Source organism: Zea mays, chromosome 9 (assembly GCF_902167145.1).
Source record: "Zea mays cultivar B73 chromosome 9, Zm-B73-REFERENCE-NAM-5.0, whole genome shotgun sequence".
Classification (NCBI taxonomy): domain Eukaryota; kingdom Viridiplantae; phylum Streptophyta; class Magnoliopsida; order Poales; family Poaceae; genus Zea; species Zea mays.
In genome coordinates, this window is record NC_050104.1 from 112053900 (window position 1) to 112056512 (window position 2613).

Genomic DNA, 2613 nt, shown 5'->3' on the forward strand with positions numbered 1-2613 from the left:
TGATGCAACACCTAGCAAAATTGACTTTAAAGTTCCTCTATGTCTTTATGCAGAAGGAACGTTTTATATCATTTTACATGTAAGTATCTACTGAATCAACTTCTATCACTATTATGATTATTAATAAATACAGTTAAATTTAACTTAATTACAATTAAAAACGCGCGCTGGCGCGTGCCAGTTACTAGTACCAAATGCAAGTGTGAAAGACAACTTATATTTTAATTTACTATGGCAGCGGCGGCATTTACGAGCCGAGCTTAAAGAAAGCTGAGCCGAGGCGAAGGTTCTAGATGCAACACCGCAGGATGAAAAAATAAGCCACGCGTCACCAATCGGGAGCGGTGTCGCAGCGCTGGCCTTGTGCGCCGGCATCGCCGCAGCCCATTTTTTGAATATGTAAACGGGCACAAGCGAAATTTGAAATCGCAACGGTCACCTCTCTTCCCCCACTCTCCCACCACCCTATACAAAATACATCCCCGCATTCCAGTTTCCAAATCCATCCACAGCTGCCAGCCCGCCACATCTGCCACGCCCAAATCTGCGTCGTGCGCGAGTGAGAAGACCGGATCTGCGGCGGGATGGCGACGATCCAGAACAAGCCGACTCCGACGGCGCCGTCCACGACGACGGGCGGCGGACTGCGCGCCATGGATCTGTACGAGAAGCTGGAGAAGGTGGGGGAGGGCACGTACGGGAAGGTGTACAAGGCCCGGGAGAAGGCGACGGGCCGGATCGTGGCGCTCAAGAAGACGCGGCTCCCCGAGGACGACGAGGGCGTGCCGCCCACCGCGCTGCGGGAGGTCTCGCTGCTGCGGATGCTGTCGCAGGACCCGCACGTGGTCCGCCTGCTCGACCTCAAGCAGGGCGTCAACAAGGAGGGGCAGACCATCCTGTACCTCGTCTTCGAGTACATGGACACCGACCTGAAGAAGTTCATCCGGGGCTATCGCGCCAACCACGAGAAGATCCCCGCACAAACCGTCAAGGTGAATTTCCCCTTTCCTGTATCCTCTATTCCTCTCCAATGGCACAACCAAACCCTGTGCACGACGAGGTGTTTGTGTGGATGTGTTACCCGCGTCTGCCTGACTCAATTGATGGCCTTGGTGCGTCTGCAGATCCTGATGTACCAGCTGTGCAAGGGCGTGGGTTTTGTTCACGGCCGCGGGGTGCTCCACCGTGATCTGAAACCGCACAACCTGCTCATGGACCGCAAGACCATGGCGCTCAAGATCGCTGACCTCGGACTCAGCCGTGCCATCACCGTCCCTGTAAAGAAGTACACGCACGAGGTCTGCTTCCCACTGCCACTGGTCTTCATCATCAGCCGTGCATCTTGCGTCTGATTAATAGTGGAGTCTGAATTGTTTGTGCAGATTCTGACGCTGTGGTACAGGGCGCCCGAGGTTCTTCTTGGCGCCACACACTACTCCACGCCGGTTGACATTTGGTCCGTGGGGTGCATATTTGGTACCATTTCGATGAACACATATTCTTGTCAAAGCAAAATGCTTCAGAATTCAAACCGACATATACGATTTCTAATTTGGTTGTAAATGGCAGCTGAGTTGGTTACTAATCAGCCACTTTTCCCTGGCGACTCCGAGTTGCAGCAGCTCCTCCACATCTTCAAGTAATGCCTCCAGTGCTTTAGTTCGTTGTTTGCATTCTGAATTCTTTGGTGGGTGTCTAATGCTCCATTTTGTTCTTTGGGTGAAAGGTTGCTGGGCACCCCAAATGAGGAGATGTGGCCAGGAGTAGGCAAGCTGCCGAACTGGCACGTGTACCCCCAGTGGAAGCCCACTAAGCTGTCCACTCTTGTCCCTGGTCTTGACTCCGATGGCTATGATTTACTTGAGGTCAGTGAAAAGTTACACCTTGTGCAAGTTTACCAAACATTGCAGAATATGAGGGAAGGAGAGGTTAGAGATTGTGAGGATTGCGTTCTGACTTAATTTGCTGCGGTTGGTGCAGAAAATGCTTGCATATGAGCCAGGGAAGCGGGTCTCGGCGAAGAAGGCCCTGGAGCACCCGTACTTCAATGATGTTAACAAGGAGGTGTACTGAAGCGACCCGAGTAGTAGGGTTCATCGAGAGAGGATCATTGTCACCTTATTCTTCGCTTAGTGTGTTAATATGGCTACCCTGAAGCAGTACTTGAAGTATCTCTGTGTTCAAGCTGCTACTTTTCTATTTGTTGTGCCATTCACTTTGGTTGTGATGGATAAGGCAGGGAGAGTTTTCAGCATGAGTGAGCTTATGTTGACACTGTTTCTTGCAAATTGTAGCCGGAAAGCTTGCGATCATCTTCCATTTGATTTATAAAGCTTCACTATATGGCTCTGAAGCACAAAATTCCTATCTCATCTATTACTCAACCTTCACGATGACTTTCCTGACTAATAGTGTTTGGTTCGAGGGTTTAGGGTAGTATATCATCCTCCCACTCTTCACTGTTTTGTTTGGTTTGTATAATGAAATGAGTTAATTCATCACCATCTCATTACTCATAGTTAGTTAGTACTAATATGAATAATGAGTTTATCCTATCATATTTGAGGAATGGACACATGATGTATACCTCATTATGGATGGAGTGATTCATCA

General features: G+C 49.5%; 1 protein-coding gene across 1 annotated transcript; it reads left to right on the top strand.

Annotated features, from left to right (window-relative positions):
- The first annotated feature begins 425 nt into the window (after window positions 1-425).
- LOC103640179 (cyclin-dependent kinase B2-1) lies at window positions 426-2355 on the top strand. The gene is made up of 6 exons (XM_020544285.2): window positions 426-992; window positions 1125-1298; window positions 1383-1476; window positions 1570-1639; window positions 1727-1865; window positions 1981-2355. Exons 1-6 carry the CDS (start codon window positions 585-587, stop codon window positions 2071-2073), a joined length of 978 nt encoding a protein of 325 aa, XP_020399874.1. The 5' UTR covers window positions 426-584; the 3' UTR covers window positions 2074-2355.
- The last annotated feature ends 258 nt before the right edge of the window (window positions 2356-2613 follow it).